Consider the following 17,005-nt stretch of genomic DNA (forward strand, 5'->3'; position numbering starts at 1 on the left):
AAGTTTGTTGCGGTTCCACCAATTATATGAAACACAGTTCACATTAATTTTATTTCATAAAAAATTATTTTCAAAGTATATTATCTCAACTAAGTAACTATACAAAAACTCAATGATAACGTCGGGGGAAAATGTACAAAAAGTACTGAAACATTCATTAAGGTGGTATGGGACACCTCCATATTATGACGTACTTCCTATCAAAATAACCATAAATAAGAACAGTCATAACTTTATATATTTATATTTTCTTTCTGCTTCCTAACAGCGTAGCGCAATGAGTTAAATTGTTAACTACCAATCTGTTTGTCAGGAGTCCGAGTCCAGCTGAGGCTTTGATAAGTTTACCTTCCAAAAACAATTTTAAAAATATGTAGTCAAATATTGTAAAATTTGAAAATTCTGAACTGGAGAAAGTATTCTGATTAATATATTTTAATATAATAATTTTCCCTTCATGAAATGTGATGCTAACATACAGTGTATTTAAAATCAAAGGACCAAAGGTAAAATCCAAAAGTAAGAGCAGAGCAAACACGCACCTCTACACAAGATAGGGGTAGGGTCAGGTGCAATGGAGGAGTGAGCATCCTCTACCATATATGCTGACCGGTCACACCTGCCCTATGCTCTTTGTCGTAATCGGGAAAACTGAAATCTCCATAGACAATTCAGTGGAATGACTTAACAATAAGAGTTAAAAAAACGTCAGTCAGCATTCTATCTAACAAAAGATTGTATTTGTTGACAAGGTCGCAGTATCGACCATAGAACTTACTAGTTATTATTCATTAATTTCAACTGGTTTCCCATACCATCTTAATATTAACATGAACCAATATTGCAATGTTTACGTACAATTGAACTTTTTCAAAATCACAAACACGTATGTAAATGCATAGTTATAAGTCAGCAACTTCATGCATATTGCGAATAAGACATTCAGATTATCATAAAGTAAACAATCCTATTGCTACGAAAAACAAACAGCAAAGTTGCTGAAGAATTTGTTTATTTTCAACCTTGCGAAAGGCAGATTTGTACGAGATTAGAGAACATGGCACACACAGAACACTAAGGAAACTACTCATTTTCATATGTTCATCATAATTTTTCTAGATATCTGCATGAATGGTTTACATGTATCAGTAAGTAATGAATTCTAAAAACAAGGTAAAGACAATATAATCTTATATTCTTATTTCAAATTAGCATTAAGGTTGAAGACCGTTATGAAAGAAATTAAGTTAGATATTGGAATGAGGTAAATCATTAGATTTACTCTCTTTCTTTTCATTTTGTATATATCAGTACATGTACATGATTGTGCAACAATTACTGTAAAGTTTTTGTTTGCATAGTTTTTGTTAAATCATATTAATCATCTGTAAAACAAAATCTTTTTAATCAGTTATTTTTAAAAGAGAAGTTATAGATATAGAAAAATATGATCACGCTTAACAATAAAAAAAAATCATTAAAAATTGATCACTCTTGATAATCATGATGATGGAGAATACAAGTAAAACATTTCAGCATACAAATAAAACCATTAAAACAGCATTGTATCAGCAAAAGGCTTTACATTTTATTTTTTTATATGTGCTAAGTAATTGGTTCAAAAAACGACATTTTTAAAATGACAAACAAAACAAATAACTTCTTTTCTTTATACAGAAGTTCAACGTAGAATTTAGAATACGTCCTTAACTCTCAGATCAGAATATCAGACGCTAAAATCATTAAAACGTGGCTTATGTCATCTGATTTTCTTCTTCTATATACAAAAAATAGCAAAAAAGAAGATCAGAGTAAGTTTTTTTTTATCATGCACTTGCTAATTCAAATCTATTGTAAAAAAACAAACACTATGTCATCAAAACAAAAAAAAACATATAATTTGGAGGTCAGACACTTCTTCCTCCAATGCTTATACATGATTCGCCATCAAACGTAGACTCGCTGTCTCGGTCTTGCTCTATAAAGTCCTCCGAGGCTTCATAGCCAAGATTTCTAAAGTTAAGTGACAGCATTTTATCCATGAGGGCGCCACTGGTCTCATCGAAGGATACACTGTCGCTTGGGGGATGAAAATCTGACTTAGTTATTGGTGGTTCATAGCTAATATCCGGTTCGCGGAAAGAGTCATTTGCAATGATTTCCGTTATACTGTCACCAACAGCTTCCATTTGAATGGTTTCTTCACTCCAATTGTATCTGTTTTGCTCAAAGTTTTCTTTAATAGTCGCCTTGTCTTCCTCCGTTAAACTGTCCATCCCAGAGTCGTTTGACATTTTGGAATCCATACGCCGAGGAAACTTAACCTCGTATTCCTTGGCTTTTTGTATTTTGTCCTTTAGTTGAGTCCCATCTGGAAGTTGTGTGTAGTCATCTACAAATGCCAGTCCAACGTTTTCCATCTTGGTTCTCTGCTGGTCAATCTGGTGAACATGGCAGAGGAATTCTCGGAGATGCTTCATCAAAACGTATTCTCCTCCAGAGTTCAGTTCCGTGATGGAGTGTTCTTTCGAGGTGTATTCAAAACGAACCATGATAAACTTCCTGTAATTGGACTGATTATTCAACCGAATGCAGGTTTGGTTCAGGATTGGGATAAACAAATCTGCCAGCGGACTGCCTTCAAAGATTTTACTATCCTTCTTGCCATTCGTTTTCCATTGTTTAAATTGTTCGAATGCCGTAAAAGAATTCACTATAACGGTATAATCTGCTTGGTCCATAGAGTTAATAACCCATCGGAATTTGTCTTGCATGATATCACTTAATCGCCACGGTGCAAAGATCACATTGCAGCGACAGTGTGTCTCTAGAAAATTTGCGAATGATGTCAACACCTCTTTGTGCGACTCGTGGTCCTCAGCATACGCAAGAAAAATTGTTTTCTTTGGCAGAACACGCCTTTCACCTATAATGAAATATATAATAAAGATTCCGGTATAATTTGTTTAAGGTGGTATGGGACACATCTATGTTGCGACGTAGTATTTATCGAAATAAACAACAAAAACAAGTGTAATTTTATAAATAGTTTCATTCCCAAAATTGTCGGCCAACTGTTCAATACGAATCTGTAAGTCATAAGATCGAATCCAGTTAGGGATTCGAAAATCTCTACCTTTTCAAAATTGTTAACACGTATTTTTGGGGTTAAATATCTTAAGATTTGAAAATTCTAAACCGATGAAAGTATATTAATTATAATGTACTTTATTCCACATTAATATCGACTTGTGTCCCATACAACCTTAATGGTGTTTTGAGACAAATAAACTGCATAATTGAAATGTCAGTTAAACAATCTTTTAAAAGTTAGATTTGATCAGAATAATAATATTATTACAAACTTTCACAAAAACTTAATATATTCTACGAACCATCGTTATCTTCTAAACCATCATTTTGAAACCACAGTGGGTTGCCTTTATCAGCGACTTTTATGTTTTCGTCTTCGATGATATTATAATTATCACCTCTTTCAGTATCATTATCATCGTCATCTAGAATGAAAAGACGGTTGGAACACTGGTGGTTTTTTGGCAATATTGGTATACATACAAAACTGTCTAATAGTATTGACAATTAAAGCATGTTATTCAAACAAAAAACAAAAACAACGTACAAATTGTCACTAATCGATGAAATATTTCCTTTTAATTGAGGAATGTGTACTTTTGATCGCAAATAGGTGTGCCATTTTTCAAAATTAATGAACCTAGAAATAATGGTTTGTCATTTAAGAATGTACCTCTTTTGTCTTTATTTCTCCAGTAGAAGAAGAGGAATCCCATGACAACAACCAATAAAACTCCTATCAATACACCAATGACGGCTGCAATAATGCCTACACCTGTGTGAGGACTCTCTTCTGATTTTCCCGAGGTGTCTGCAGCTGTAACAGATTCAATGGTTGAAGGAGAATGCGACTCCGCGACTGTAATGGAACCAGTGATTGGAGGAGAATATGAATCTGAAGTAGTAACAGTATTAGTGTCTGGTGGAGGACGTAGAACTGGAAGTTTGATATAAAAAAAAAAGTAAAAGATTTTGCGTGCAATTATTGAATGTATCTGAATCAATGTTTGGTGAAAGCTTCGTTTTCTAAATTGTATAGGCCGTTCGATTTTGATCACATTCACAATGTTAGCAATTTTCAAACTTTTTGCTAAAGGGACCTTGACACTTTTGAAATTCTAAGAAATTTGTTACATCGAAAAAATCAGAAAGCAGTGTAACAGCTATTTGATTAAAAAGCTACATAAATATTTTAAAAGCGTGTGTTTGACCACCGAAGTATATTTGATTTGTTGTTAGTCATTACATTGTATAGTTATTTTAAAAATATTACACATTTGTACATTGTATAGTTGTTTCATTTTTCTTACGTATGAAATAATAAATATTAAATATGAGAATTTATATTTCACAATTTTATTTTAGTTTAAAGTTAGTTTTGCATCTATTTTAAAAATGAAATCCAAAAAGTAATGTTTAAATAATACTTATTACATGTATAAGTAGCAAACAGATTCAATGTAATTTTTTTAAGATTACAATTGTTTCATTTTTCAAATTGTTTAATTTAATTACAAAAAATCTTTGGCATTGAATCTACATCTTCAAAAAAAAAATATTTTAATGGTTTCGCAACTTTGTTCAATATATGACAAATGTAAATTGTATGGAGGTCAGTTGTGATTTTTATTTTGGCGTAATTTAATTGTTTTTGTTGACTCAACATAAAAATTGATTGAGAACAACAAATGTTTGTACGTACTGTATCCCACGGTGAAATTCCTTGTTACTGTTGTTGTACATGGAAAACAACTATTGTATTCATTTTTACAAAGACAACGCCCTGGTCCTTGATTGAAATATGGATCAAACGGTAAAACCTAGTAAGAAGAAATGATGATTGCTAAACATTTTTATCGATATTAATTTTATTGCTATTACTTTTTATTCTTTACATTTTAAGTAATTCGAATTAGCTTTTGTGTGCATCCATTAGATATGGAATTTCCCATATGTGAAATCGGTCTGACAAACATTGTTTTAGAAATTTATGGTATATAGTTATAAAGTAGTATATCATTGTAATAAAATGATTTGCTTAATTAAACCATTACACATAAGATCAAGGAATCCAAAACAATTTTTTTAAAATGTTAAGTTATGCTATTTTTAGAATTACACAATTAATATCATAATGATGAAATAATCTAAAAAATAAAAATAAATGCATAAAATTCGCATGATTCACACATTTCACATGATAAGAAAAATATATTTGATCTGTAGTTCTATATTAAATAGAAATATATTATAATACATATTAACATCGACAATTTGAATGGAAAATAATTCATAAAAGTCAGCTTTATACCCGTGGAAAATATTTACCTTTACAATATACGTTCCAGGTGGAATGCCTTTGAACACGTGATTTGGATGCTGTAAAAAAGAAAGATCCCTTCATATACATGTGCATGTGCATATATTTGAAATAAGGAATAATATCTTCGTTAAACTTTTGCTCTCTTAATAAATGATGATACGTTTTAAAATTAAAATCCTCATTTAGAGATTTTTATAAATCTCGTGAATCAATGTATCGTGTTTACGTTGTCAACCTTATACCTCTATTAAAGAGCTTCGCCTATTTTTGGTAAATCAAATATTAATTATGAATGTCCATATCAACAGTTGGTCTACGGTCTTGTTTAGGTTTTTTTTAGGAAAATATTTGAAAAACAAAAACTTACATCTTTTGTGACGTTAACGGCAGACACTGGAGAAGTACCGTTGACGTTGTACAGGCTGATCGTGTAAATGGTGAACGGGAATTCAGTGGGAGCCAAAGCAAACACCACCTGGATCTGGTTAAAAGGATCCGAGTCGTTCGTGAGGGCTTTGTTCATAATGGTCGTGACCCACTTGCAGGAAGGCGTCGGGGTGCCTAGAAAGATGCATTATAAGTAACATTTCACAAATATTATTTAATTCTGGTTGTAACACGGCATTTGATTGGATAGAAAAATATACAAGTTAAATTTGTATAATTTGTTTTGTACGTCACAATGCACAAACGTCAAAAACGTGCTTATCCACTTGACGTTACGTTTCAATTTTGAACAGATTAATTAAATATCATTTTTACAAGTGAAACTAATTCATTTTGTACAGTAAATTACAGAAAATTATGTATACAAGTATGTAACTGATAGTCATAGGTATGATAATTTCGTTTCACGAATACTATCCACATAATAGTTATATATTTGATGATTGTTAATTTCGTGGATATCACTTTTTAACATGTTTAAATTTATATCTTATAAAAAATTTTGTTTGTTGAAAAAATCGGTTACTCGTTAACCTTAAGAACATTTGCTTCCAGAACTTCAACTTATGCATCTAGTAAAAAAAATATCAAACTCGGGAAAAAAAATCATGACATTTAATGGCCTTGAGAACATTTAAGTGTATTAATGATATTTAATTTGTTTAAAGAATATGCCGTTATTTTGTCTATTACTTACCTGTACAATCCGAATTTGGAGGACAGAATCCCCATTCACCCCACGTCCCAGCGTTCTCTGTCGCGTTTAAATAGCGGTCATATTCGGCTGGGGCTGGAGGAAGACTCCTGCTGACCAACAGAACAGCGGGGGCATCGGTCACCTTCATAGGCCATATATCCGTCCAGAAGTCGGTCTATGTAGATATCAAGAGAATTATTTTATGTGATTAGACATTGTTATTAATATACCAATTTATAACCCATTTTTTTTTCATAGATAGTTTCAGCTGTCAATAAGATATACATGTAAGATAGTATTTAAAATATGGTCGAGGATGTCAAAATTAAATTTATCTATAAAAGATTTTAACATGATCTCAAGTTTAGAGACATTTTTTTACCCTAGCCAATAAAAATAAGGAAAAGTTCAGCCTAAGCTGCATCAAATTTCTTGACAAAACATTCTTAGAACCATTTACATATTGTGGATTAAAAACAAAATTGTGACACGGTCATTTTTAAGGGGGGGGGGGGGGGTGTCGTACATGTATTTCCTTGAATTTTATCAATTTTATCTTCATTCCAGGATACGACTGGATTAGATTTTTTTATATTCAGATCATGCAACACTCCATATTCACCTTTCAAAATCAATATACATAATATAAATTTTTTGTTTGTGAATGGTAACATGTTGAAATAAGGAGTTTCATTGCTATTTATGATATAAACTTAATGCTACACAGTGAAAATAAAATCCACTTGCCTCCACAACATCCGTGTACGCTAGTTTAGCTGCAGATAAATCAAAAATCAGACAGCCGTAGTTGCTATCCAAATTGTAGGAATAAATGAGTTCAAAACCTTTGAGAACTTCAAAGCTCGCTTTAAAAAAAAAGAATATCATAATCATAATAAAGAAAAGGTATATAAAAAAGTATACAAAATATAATATACCAGTATAAAACTAATAAAAAATTTCTCTCTTAAAAAGTATGAAATCAAGTAATATTGGGTTGTCTTAATGAATGGACAAAAACCCAACCTGTGACAGGAGCCTTCAATGTTATCGTCAATCCTGGGTAATATTTATGGTTCGTTGGATATTTCCTGTGAAATGGATTGATGACCATTGATTGTGGTTTTTCCGGAAATTTGTTTTCCTTCGACACATCATACAGGTGAGGGAAAGCGGTAACTGCTTTAGCTGAACATCCTAAATTCCAGCAACGACAATTTTACATGTATGTACAATTACTACACGTTATTACGTTATATATGATTCATGTTACAATAAACATATATAAGTAACAATGTACAAATACAAAATATTATGTTATCATTAAAATCACAAATGCATATAATTGAAGATTTAATGTTAATATAAATATATTCTAATGTACACAATTGACTCTGTCTAAAAATTGGGATTTTTTTTCAATTTCATTAAAATCACAAATGCATAAAATTGAAGATTTAATGTTAATATAAATATATTCTAATGTACACAATTGACTCTGTCTAAAAATTTGGATTTTTTTTTCAATTTCATTAAAATCACAAATGCATAAAATTGAAGATTTAATGTTAATATAAATATATTCTTATATCCATTTCTAATGTACACAATTGACTCTGTCTAAAAATTAGGATTTTTTTTTTCAATTTCATTAAAATCACAAATGCATATAATTGAAGATTTAATGTTAATATGAATATATTGTTATATCCATTTCTAATGTACACAAGTTGACTCTGTCTATAAATTAGGATTTTTTTTCAATTTCATTTAATTTTCCAAACCTATAACTATAAAAAAAAAAAATCCCGAGCCTGTTTTTTATGGATTCAGAGTATTTTATAACCACCAGAAGAAGGGTAAATGAAAAAAAAAACCTGTTCTAATAATTTTCTTCTTTATTCTAAATGAGAGCTTTATTTTTGACTCATTTCGTAAACTATACATTTTATATACAAATGTACATGTACCCACTAGCAATATATGCTTCGCACAACGGACCTCTGTTCCTTTTAAAGGGCACATGTGTACTTAACGCACGAGGTTAAAATAAACTTTTGTTAAACACTGTAGATTTCTCGGTAGAAAAAACAGAACATGTTGTGTATTCAGTGACCCCTAAGATTGGCCGAAACCCGGAAGATAGAATTATTGGCCGGGTGCCGATTTTTACCTATGTATATAAACTTATAGATTTTCTCCAAGTAGATCCATTGACAAGATCTTTAAAGATCGTAAATCATTTGTACTATCAATTGTCAAACTGTTTACATATTTCTGTTGCGCCTTTTTAAAACTATTTTTATCAAACATGATCTCTCTCTCTCTCTCTCTCTCTCTCTCTCTCTCTCTCTCTCTCTCTCTCTCTCTCTCTCTCTCTCTCTCTCCACACAAAAAACAATATACATACCTTGATCTCTTATGAAATAAACAAAGCAGGTAATGTTTGGCTGAAATCAAAACAAAAGAACTAATAAATGCTCACTGAATATTACATTGACCATGTATTAGTGAACAGTATAATTATGCAGAAAAAAGGTTTTAAAAAATCATGTAATATTGTATTATCAACTATAATACACATGCTTTTGATTTAAATAAGGATAATTTTAATCTATTTTTTCCGATACTTTCATTAAGAGGGCTGGCTGATCGTTTTAATTTTTAGATTATAATAATCTCCTTAAAAAGGAGAGTTTTGTAAAATAAAAAAAAATAAAAAAAAAAAAAAAGAAGGAGAAGAAGAAGAAGAAATTGTAAAATGAAAATTGTAAAGCTAAATCATTTGAATTTTTCTTTTCTAAAAAAATAACTTTAAGGCTAAATATTAATTCATTTCTAAAGAATATACAGGTCGCTATGATGGGTAATTTATTGATCAATCATCCTCCTTAACACAATAATACTGTACAACAACCAACATCTCTCTCTCTCTCTCTCTCTTTCTCTTCCTCATTCTCTCTTGAAGTCATTCTTTCTTTCCTTTTCTCTCAAGCTGTTATGTATCAACGTTAACATTTTTCTGTTGCACTGTTTTGTTTTCAAACCATTTTTATTAAATTCTCTAGTAGGAATGTCAAAGTGTATCTGAAGATAAGGGTTACCCCCTCTCTCTCTCTCTCTCTCTCTCTCTCTCTCTCTCTCTCTCTCTCATTACTGAGCTGCTTTGTTTGTTTTTCCCGTTTCAGTCACAATATTTAACTACTAAGTGATCCTTTATCTCTCATCCAATAAAAACAAAACAGTAAATAAAAACAACAAACAAACAAAACTACCTTTTTATCTTCAGCAGGAAGATAGGAAAGTTTAGTAATACTTCATATTTACATAAAAACAAGTTTTGTGCCCTAACTAACCGCTGTTCAGAGCCTTACATATTGTCATCATATTGTACATTTTGAATTTCCTGGGTATGCGTAGAATATGTAAATACATAATGCATGAAAACAACATCAATATTTTGGATATTAACTAAAAATAATAAAAATTGAATCTGTATGATACTGAGTATCAAGAATATTGATTCTGCAGGATACTGAATCAATGATATTGAATCTGCAGGATACAGAATATTAAAGATACTGAATATCAGGGATATACTGAATCTGTGCAATACGGAACATGAAGGATATTGAATCTGTGGAATCTGTGGAATACGGAACATTAAAGATATTGAATTATTGGAATACGGAACATTAAGGATATTGAATCTATGGAATACGGGACATTAAAGATATTTGATCTGGAGGATACTGAATCAAGTTTTCAGGATGACTCGCAGATGGCGTCCTTTTATATATGTAGGTCATACTTAGATGAGAGTACACTTGTACATACTGATACACGTATCGTACCGTAGGGTCTATCCTCTAAAACTGACACCACTTGAAGGACTCTTGCCGATCACTCGTGACTGTTTAAGTTCAATTTAAATCGAGAAATTGACCACAGCTCGTAGTATAGCATTTTTCGAAAGCGAAAATGTCTCTTATTTTTAACACGTGTATGTTGATAGTAAATGTTTCCTTAGGTACATTAACTATAAGTAGGTCAAACCATCTATCTATCTATCTATCTATCTATCTATCTATCTATCTATCTATCTATCTATCTATCTATCTATCCATCCATCTATTTGGAAAAATAATGTGGAGTATAGCTTTAATGAGCAAAAATTGAAATTATTAAATAAAACTAACAAGCATTTTGTAATTGATACTTTCAAGAGGGGAATAATTATAAATAATAAAACCAAAAACATCAAACTTCTACACCAGATGTGCGTAAATACTATGCATGACAAATTCACTTGATAAAAAAAAATCGCACGCGTATCAAAAAACTAGGTTAGTACTTCAGAATCTCTTTGTGTTAAGCGTTTTTACAAAATGTAGTTTTTTTTAAAAGACTCTTGAATTTGGAGAAAGAGTACTCACTTAATTCAGGAAGTCATTAGTAGAACTTTGAAATGAGCGAACCAGCGAAAGCCTGATGACGACGCGCTATCTCATATACGCAATCGTAAGGGAGGGATTCTGAGAGGCTTTGAACCACGGGTAATTATAGTACGTAACTTGTTTTTATGTAAATAAAAAGTAATTATACTAAATTGTACTCTCTTCCTAGTGCAGATAATTTTGTTTGTTTTGGAGTTTTTATGTACTGTTTTTGTTTTCATTGCATTAGTAGAGACAATAGAACAATTTGATGTAGAGAGCTTTTAGTTAAAAATAATGAAACTGAAACAGAAAATTAAACAAAGGCAAACACAGTTTATCAATGAGAGAGAGAAAGAGAGAGAGAGAGACAGACAGACAGAGAGAGAGAGACAGACAGACAGAGAGAGACAGACAGAGATGGTGTGCGCTGTGGAAGAGGGGGAAGAGAAGGACAGAGAGAGTGAGAAAGAGCTAGAGCAAAACGCATGCATTAAGAAAGAGGGGCGCAAAGAGACAGGCGCAGAAAGGTAGATATGGATAGATAACTTAGACAACTTGATAGCAACTAGACTGATCTACAAAATGAGAGAGAGATGGACGGACAGTCATCACCGGAAGAAAGATATAGACAAGCATTACAGAATCTGCACAATGAGAGAGAGAGAGAGAGAGAGAGAGAGAGAGAGAGAGAGACAGACAGACAGACAGACAGACAGACAGACAGAGAGAACGTGTACAGAGAAAGAGAGAAAAGAGGAAAAAGATTGAAAGAGGAGATCTAAAAGAGAGAAACAGGTAATAAGGTTTAAGATTACGCCTGATCGCGCATTGAACGGGTTTCTTTTAAAACCAAGGTAGCAAAACACAGGTAACCAACAAAAAACTTCAGAGATTAGTCTGCATTTTCTTTAGTGCAGCGCCGAGATAACTGGCCTCAGATTTAAATCTGAACAACACCCCTTCACGGAATGAATATTTCAACACATCCTAGCACAAATAGAAGTTTTGTTTGTATTTAAACTGCATTCAAGTCGGGTTTTTTTTTTCAGCATTTACATTAATCTGTTGGTATCGATTTTCTATGGATGACCTATTTTTTGTTTATGACACTAATGAAACGCTATATAGCAGAAAAGGGGGAATTTTAAATGGAAAAAACCACCCCGGAATGTATGGAAAACTATATAACAAGAAGCTACTTGTTAAAACGCGATAAATAATTACAGAAGGAAGATGGAGGCTGGGGGTTTACACAAAATATAGTTGTAGGTCTTAATTGTGAACAGTACGATTAAATGTCGTTTTATATATGCGTTTCAACTTTTTATTCATTAATTTATTTTTAAATCTTTCAATATTCTACCTCTTTCTAATTAATTACAACCCTCTTTGTATAAATAGCTACTCCTATTTACCATTGAACAGCTTAAGAAATGAGGAAGGTATATATATAACCTTTTTTATTACTAGGTATAAAATCTGAATTTATTTCCCCGTTGATTGAGGACGTTATATTATTTTTATTCATTTCTTTTTTTTTCTTCTTCTTTTGTGCAGTAACTGCCTGTTATCATTCAGGATTAAATAGCACTTAACAAAAATCAATTATCATATTGAATTCACACAAGAATGAATGCATGAGATCCAATGAACTGCAATGTTTTTTTTTTTTAATTCTGAATAAGTGGATATTATTCACGAAATAATAGTTATCATACTGGGGAAAAAACGTGTTTATACATGTACATGTGCTTCTTTTGACACAGTTACAATATCATATGGCATAGTTTTAATTGTGATCATAAAACTTATGAATTGCTGGCGATGTTAGACCCTTCTTGGTATAGCTATATTAGGTTGCTAGTGTAAACGTTTTTATAGGCAGATATACATGTTTAAGATATTTTTTAAATGTAAGTCGAATCTCCGTGTGCTTTAAAATGAACTTTTAAAAAAACTGTTGTTGCAGGTAACCTGAAGCTATACTTTTTGTGAAAAAGAAAGAAAGAGGAAGAAATTTAACTCTATCATATTTGTCTCTAACTCATTCTCTCTCTCTCTCTCTCTCTCTCTCTCTCTCTCTCTCTCTTAACATTTCAATCTATCTTTGTCTCGCTTCTTTACTGAAACTCTCTCTCTCTCTCTCTCTCTCTCTCTCTCTCTCTCTCTCTCTCTCTCTCTCGTGAGTTGTAATTCCATATTATCTAAGTACTTACGTTTGATGAACAGGTGCGATTTGAACTAATTTCCACACCATTGACAGTAAAACCCGCAGTTTCAGACTTTGTCAATATCAAAATAAAAATCATCACAGTCAGTCCCGAAAGAACGTTTTGTTGTGTTTTCTTCATTGTAATCAAAAACTAGTGCCGATGGGTCAAAATTGTTACGATAAAAATTCAACCGGCTCAAGATTTCCCGATCTACTGATAAAACTTTTCTTACACATGCTTCTACACACACCTAGAGATCTTCCTTACTCATGTCTGTTAAAAAGTTGTAAACAAAACGAGTGGTCGTTCGTAGCTATTGAAGCTACAGGCGCTTACGAAATTTCCGGAACGGAAAAAGCTCCTTCAGATTGAACCACGACTAATGCTTATTTTTCTAAAGTCAATTCACATGGGATTTTTCATCAATGAAGGGAGGGACAAGGAACTTAAAATCTATTTATAGGATATACCTCTGTTATCTTAATATATAAATTACAATCACTTTCCTTGTTTGATGTCAACGTCGGATTAAAGATTAAAACAATATTGATTTGATGATTGATTTTCTGAAATGCTTCTATCATTTCCTTATCTATCTCTATGGTTTTACAGATAACACTGCAATATCTAGTTTCATTTTGATCTTGATTTTGATATAGACCGTGAGAGTTTCAATGAGCAATAGGTCCCAAATTGTGACATAAATTATACATTACATATTATTTGTATATTCAATTTTTTTATATACAACTTATTAGAAAAAAAAACTTTTAAAAAAGTTCCTCAATAAAAGTATGTACATTTATTCGCATAATTAAAATAAAAAGTAAGGAATTACACTCTATGTCTTTAAGCCACATGCAACCATTTTTTTTTTGTATACGTTGTTTGTTCTTATTAATAATAGATAAAAAGAAATTGTGACATAATTAAGTTTTTAAATTTAACCTCAATATCATTTACTTTATGTATGTTGGATTTTCTCCAAGGGGAAGGGGGTCTGTTATGTATAAAGTTACTGGTTTGAATACTTTGAGTACAAATGTACCAATCTTATTGATCGTGCAGACACCTTCCCTTCCCTTAATACTCTCTGTGATTGGGCCACCCTTGTTAATGCATAGACGCAGTTAATTACCTTAATTGCTCTACATTATAAATGATACATATGCTCTGTTAAGCACCTTACATGCGCGGATCTAGAGGTGAGATAGATTGTAAGGGGGTAGAGATACCCTACTCCTGGATAACTCAAAATCATTAACTTCACTTAGTAAAATAACAAAAAACAGGACCACCCCCAACCCCAACCCCCCCCCCACCCCCAAAGAAAACAAACTTTTCTCTCTGCCCTCCGTGAGAAAATTATCTAGATCCGCGCATGTCTTAGTAATATTATATAAATAGTGCCCGTTTAGGAGGGTAAGAGTTGAAATTGTCACCCCGAGAAAACTATTGTCAACCGATGCGAGTTGAAATTGACACCCCGAGAAAACTATTGTCAACCGACGCGAAGCGCATGTAAGGTGTTTAACAGAGCATATGTATTCGAGGGGTGTCAATTTCAACTCTTACCCTCCTAAACGGGCACTATTAATTTTATTATTATAATACTGAATGTCTTAATTTTAAAGAAAACTTTACTACTTTTATATATGAATGACGTGAATTCTTTGGCGAACCGTACGCGCATAGTTTACGCGCATGTAACAATTCGTTGTGTTACTCGTTGCTAAGTGTGTTGCTAACGCTGAGGGTAATAGAACGGATTATCAACTGCGTCTAAACCAATCAGATTTCAGTATTTAACATGAAAGTATAATAATATGTATTATCCTTTGTATTTTTATAATTTAAAGTTAGATATCGACGGTAAAAGTTTAGATAAATAAATTAGAGTTCAAAGAAAAACTGTACTGATAAAATTGAACGAAAACCGGGAAGTCTTCGTTGTTCTGAGAATATAAGGCGCATAGTAAAGTATGTCAAGTAAAGTGGGGAAAAGTGAAACAGATCTGAGTTAAGGAAATCTTGCTTTTCCTTGGACCAATCAAAAAGACCCGACCTTTTTTTTATGCTCAAGAACAATTCCGTGTAATTTACACGTTGCGAGCGAAAAAGATGAAGACTAAAATTAATGCATTTAGTTGCAACTTACAATGAACAATTACCGAAATGTTTACAATCGAGGACATTTTTATAACCAAAACGCAGACCAAGAAATTTTCACCGGGGGGGGGGGGGGGGGGGAGTAATATTTAATGTGCGAATCTAGGGAGAAGGGATTGAGGGGGAACGAAACCATCCCCATCCCCGGGAAATTCAAGCTTCTTTATTTCAACAAAGTTGAGTTACAAAAATTAGGCCTCGGACGTACCCACCCCTGTCCACCGGAAAATAAAATTATCTCGCAATACCCCTCCCCAATGGGAAAAATATCTTGATCTGCGCACGTGCTGGAACTAATTTGTCCATTTATTTGTCTGATTGATAAGAAAGTTACAATTTTTTTATTACATGGTCAATACAAGTTCTAGGCTTAGGGCCTCACACATAAATTATAAAATTAAAATTAATTTTTAAGCACTCTGAATCTTGAGTAATTTAACTATCAAAAGACTGTTGTTTTGTTTTTTATAAAAATAATACATGTAAAATGTTTATAGAACAGATGTACTGACGGAAAGGGAAATTTTTTTTTTATCTAAGTTGTTTAGCAGGTGACATTTTTAACGACCTTTAGACATAGCTATAAGAGTATTTTTAAAGACCATCTGTTGAAGTTTAATTTTAGTACGATGAAAAGATAAAATCTCTTAAAAATTTCAAGTTGCATTTTCCTGGGTGTCTATACGACATTCTGGATAGGCACCCATTGGGGCGAATCTACATCACTTTATACCATTGAAAAGTGGATTGCATGGAGACTGGAAATGAGTACTGTGTCCACCGATACAACGCGATGACTCAGATTTAATAAAGTAGAAAAATACTGTGAGAACTGAGTAACTACTTAAGAGAGTCAGAGTAAAAAAAAACACAAAATACAAGGGCAAAATGACAGACGTATAAAGATGAAGAGATAGAGAGAGTAAATCGCAGATATATTTAAACTGTACACACAGACTGATAGACCATCGGAAACACAAAAACAAAAACTGACAGAGACAAAAGCAAATCATACCAGAGAGAGAGAGAGAGAGAGAGAGGGAGAGAGAGAGAGAGAGAGAGAGAGAGAGAGAGAGAGAGAGAGAGAGAGAGAGAGAGACGGGCTGGTTGAACGATTCGCAGACGGGGAATGTAGACAGAAATTCAATGACTGACTTTTTTAAAAAAAAAATCCAATACCACATTGCATACGGTTGCATAAAGTTATAACATTAGAATATCTTTTAACCATTGTATGTATAAAATTGATAATTATCTACAGAGCAGTGCCCCCCTCCCCCCTCTCTCTCTCTCTCTCTCTCTCTCTCTCTCTCTCTCTCTATCTCTCTCTATTTTAAACTGTGGTGTGAATAGTAAGACAAGTGAAAAATTCCGAACTGATTATCAACTTTGAATGTATTAGGTTAATCTAATCTTTAATTTAAAAAAACTGATAATACAATTATAATACATGTAATAGATCCAGTGGGTCTGAGGCACCCAATGTAAAAATCTTTGTACAGTGTATTCTCCTTTTTATTTGACGTATTGCATACAAATGCAAACAAAGCTATGACCCTCAATGTGGAAATATTTCCCATTCATTCTCAATGGAACAGCAAACATTCATATATTGATTTTCCCC

The 17,005-nt window shown here is 32.4% G+C and overlaps 1 protein-coding gene across 1 annotated transcript; it reads right to left on the reverse strand.

Moving 5' to 3' along the window:
• Nucleotides 1–32: 32 nt before the first annotated feature.
• Nucleotides 33–13,527, reverse strand: LOC128159211 (uncharacterized). Its single transcript, XM_052822273.1, has 11 exons — nt 13,216–13,527; nt 8,971–9,010; nt 7,587–7,757; nt 7,308–7,426; nt 6,561–6,735; nt 5,784–5,977; nt 5,422–5,472; nt 4,796–4,913; nt 3,767–4,030; nt 3,396–3,518; nt 33–2,926 (listed from the first exon to the last, which is right to left on the reverse strand). Exons 1-11 carry the CDS (start codon nt 13,348–13,350, stop codon nt 1,908–1,910), a joined length of 2,409 nt encoding a protein of 802 aa, XP_052678233.1. The 5' UTR covers nt 13,351–13,527; the 3' UTR covers nt 33–1,907.
• Between the last annotated feature and the right edge of the window lie 3,478 nt (nt 13,528–17,005).

The sequence above is a fragment of the Crassostrea angulata genome, chromosome 8 (genome assembly GCF_025612915.1).
Source record: "Crassostrea angulata isolate pt1a10 chromosome 8, ASM2561291v2, whole genome shotgun sequence".
NCBI lineage: Eukaryota > Metazoa > Mollusca > Bivalvia > Ostreida > Ostreidae > Magallana > Magallana angulata.

Excerpts from the sequence above, each read along its gene's own strand:
- LOC128159211 (XM_052822273.1), bottom strand. The coding sequence starts at position 13,350 with ATGAAGAAAACACAACAAAACGTTCTTTCGGGACTGACTGTGATGATT. Across the intron at positions 4,031-4,795 it reads GAATTTCACCGTGGGATACA|TTCTACGTCCTCCACCAGAC; the intron begins GTACGTACAAAC and ends TCAAACTTCCAG. Across the intron at positions 3,519-3,766 it reads GAGAAATAAAGACAAAAGAG|ATGACGATGATAATGATACT; the intron begins GTACATTCTTAA and ends TTTTCATTCTAG.